The sequence below is a fragment of the Meles meles genome, chromosome 8, assembly GCF_922984935.1.
Source record: "Meles meles chromosome 8, mMelMel3.1 paternal haplotype, whole genome shotgun sequence".
Taxonomy (NCBI): Eukaryota; Metazoa; Chordata; class Mammalia; order Carnivora; family Mustelidae; genus Meles; species Meles meles.
In genome coordinates this window covers 100,188,984-100,191,957 of record NC_060073.1, presented here as the reverse complement: position 1 = coordinate 100,191,957, position 2,974 = coordinate 100,188,984, and the positions used below count along the sequence as shown (strand labels likewise).

Genomic DNA, 2,974 nt, shown 5'->3' with positions numbered 1-2,974 from the left:
AGGGTCCTGATCTGAGTCATGAGATTGGTCTCCATGCTCAGCACAGAGTCAGCTTGGAATTCTTTCCTCTCTCTCTTCCGTGCTCCTTGTAAAGTAAATAAATTAAAAAAGAAAACAAAGAAGATATATTTTTGCCAATCAGAGCAAAGAAACAGGAGTGGACACATACTATCACACTATCTGATTTGTGCTTCTAAGAGCAAGTGTCAGATAAGAACAAGCCCAATGCTACAGTGTCAACTCTGTTGTTGCTCAGTTCAATAATTTAGAGACTATTCCTCTTTTTCCAGTGGAAAAAAGAAGTTTAAAATGAAAAAAATTTTAAACTCAGATAATACATTCCTGTTCATAAACAGGAAAAAATTAAAGGCATTGTGCAAATGATGAAAAAAAAAAAAGGAAAAAGACTTAGTAAATTACAGACACAAGACTCAAATATCTTTGACCATGTTCAGAAAAAATAGGCAAAAGAAGGCTATCCCTGAAAATATTTTCTTGAAACACATAAAAGCTCCCTGCTGATAAAAAAAAAAAATCAATCAAACAAACAAAAAACCTCCCTGCTGTGTAACTAACAGCAGAGAGACATTCTTTCCTATTAAAACTGTCTCGTACTCAGAATTTTCCTAAGGGCAAGTTTAACATCTTTGTTTCTCAAGCTGTAAATGAAGGGGTTCATCAAGGGGACTGTGTTAGTGTAAAAGATAGAAGAGATTTTCCCCTCATCCATAGACCCAGCAGAAGATGGTTTAAGATACATAAAAGCACAGGAGCCAAAGAAGAGAGAAACAGCAATTATGTGGGAGCTGCACGTGCTGAAGGCTTTGGACCTGCTCTCAGTGGAGCTCATACGCAGGATGCTGGACAGGATGAAACCATAAGAGACAAAGATGGTGACACTGGGCACAATGATATTGATGCCCACCACAATGAAAACCTCTAGCTCATTCACATAGGTGCTGGTGCAAGACAGCTGGAGCAGAGGGTGAATGTCACACAAATAATGGTTGATGGTGTTTGCATCACAGAAGGTCAGTCTCAGCATGCATCCTGTGTGTGCTGTGGCACCCGAAAATGCCATCAAATATGAACCAAGCAGAAGGATGGAACATACTTTAGGAGACATGGCAACATTATATAAGAGTGGGTTACAGATGGCCACAAAGCGATCATAGGCCATTGATGTCAGCACATAACATTCAGAAATAGCAAAAAAACCAAAAAAGTAAAGCTGGGTCATGCATCCCCTGTAGGAGATAATATTCTTTTTGGATGTGAAGTTAATCAGCATTTTAGGTGTAAACACAGAAGAATAACAGAGGTCTATGAAGGACAAATTGAAGAGGAAAAAGTACATGGGGGTGTGCAGGCGAGAATTGAGCCCTATTAGAATTATCAAGCCCAAATTCCCCAATACAGTGACCACGTATATGACTAGAAACAGACAGAAGAGGGGGAGCTGGAGATCTGGACGATCTGTGAGCCCTGCCAGAATGAATTCAGTCACAAAGGAAGCATTTTCAGGAGCCATTCTTCTCTAAGAGGATCTGTGAGCATAGAAGGAAAAAGTTAGAAACAGAAAAACCCAGATTTTTCCACCATATCTCTTCTCTCAGGTGTGGTGTATGCACAGGGAAGATAAAACATTAGCCCAATCTGGACGCACAAACTCCTTTTCCATCATCTAATACTGAGTGACTCAGACTGCCCCTTATTGGGCTCTGGAAGCTAAGTAACAAAGAACTTCAAAACAGCCTATAGAGTAAAGGGAAATACTGCCAAATGTAAACATAACTGTGTGTGTGGGGAAAGATAAGGGAGAAGTTTGCACCAGGATAGAACTATCTTTCTCTCCTCAATCATTTTCATTCATTTGAGCCCTCTCTTCAGCAATAAAACTGGAAGCTGAGACCTGCAGCTGCCTTCTAATGCAGATTGGACTTGGTGTGGTGGAAACCAAGTAGATTGTTTCTAATCCAAAACTAAGGGACCAGGCTACAGGAAGTTACTGCTCCATGTCACAGAATCCAAGTCACAAATCTGGAGTAGCAAGACTTTTCCCACAGAGAGGAACTTAATGACCTACAGAATGCATTCTTTAACCACTACCTACAATATCTCTAAACACTCCCGGCTCCTGACAGATTTTTCTCAATTTCACTTCAGACTCAGGACTGCAAAACTGGGGAAAGTGACATACCTTTGATCCTCAGACTTCCATCTCATAAAAGGAGGACATGAATAACAATGAAATTTACAAGTTCACCCAACCTAAGCCAGAAAAATTTTGGTGCTTTCTTATCATTGTTATTACTCACATTGTCATGGAAGGGCAATTTCAGACTGTGAGATTTGGGTCCTTTAACTCAAAGAAAATGCAGCCAACACTTAATTGCTGATACAGGCTAGAAAATCTTTTAGAACTCTAGAGCATAATTTCTGATTAGGACTTTGAGTTCCCTCAAACAATAGACAAAAACAGTCTTTACTACTATCATTTTTGCCTCTTGTAAGTTACAGAAGATTTAATGTGAGTGTGATTATATAATGTACTCAGTTGTAAACAAGGCAGAATCTTGCTCCATGTCTTCCCCATGGGAAATTTCTAAGTGTAATCAGAAACTGTGGGGATTCTGTAAACACCCTGGACCATAATCTGTCTTCAGTTCCTTAGGGAGTCAACCATTTGATCAACTTTTCCCTTCCCTGAAGGGATCATACCTCCCCTCAAGGAATAGCTAAGACCCATTTCCCACTCTGCAAAACGGTGGAAGTGGAAGCATTAATCTCTCCTTTTCTACATGACACACTAATTCAAAAACAATTTGTATACTGATTCCCCTTATAAGAAATCTAGAAACTGGCTAAGATGGTCAGGCACCCAGTGCATGCATGAAACCAGACATATGGAAGCTGTTAGGAAAATTCAAGATAACCTCTTGTCATAGTACCTATGTTGGCATAGCACATGTGA

General features: G+C 39.8%; 1 protein-coding gene across 1 annotated transcript; it reads right to left on the bottom strand.

Annotated features, from left to right (window-relative positions):
- Nucleotides 1-598: 598 nt before the first annotated feature.
- On the bottom strand, nucleotides 599-1,531 carry LOC123949012 (olfactory receptor 8B3-like). The gene has a single exon (XM_046016284.1). The coding sequence runs from the start codon at nucleotides 1,529-1,531 to the stop codon at nucleotides 599-601; it is 933 nt and encodes a 310-aa protein (XP_045872240.1).
- Nucleotides 1,532-2,974: the final 1,443 nt, after the last annotated feature.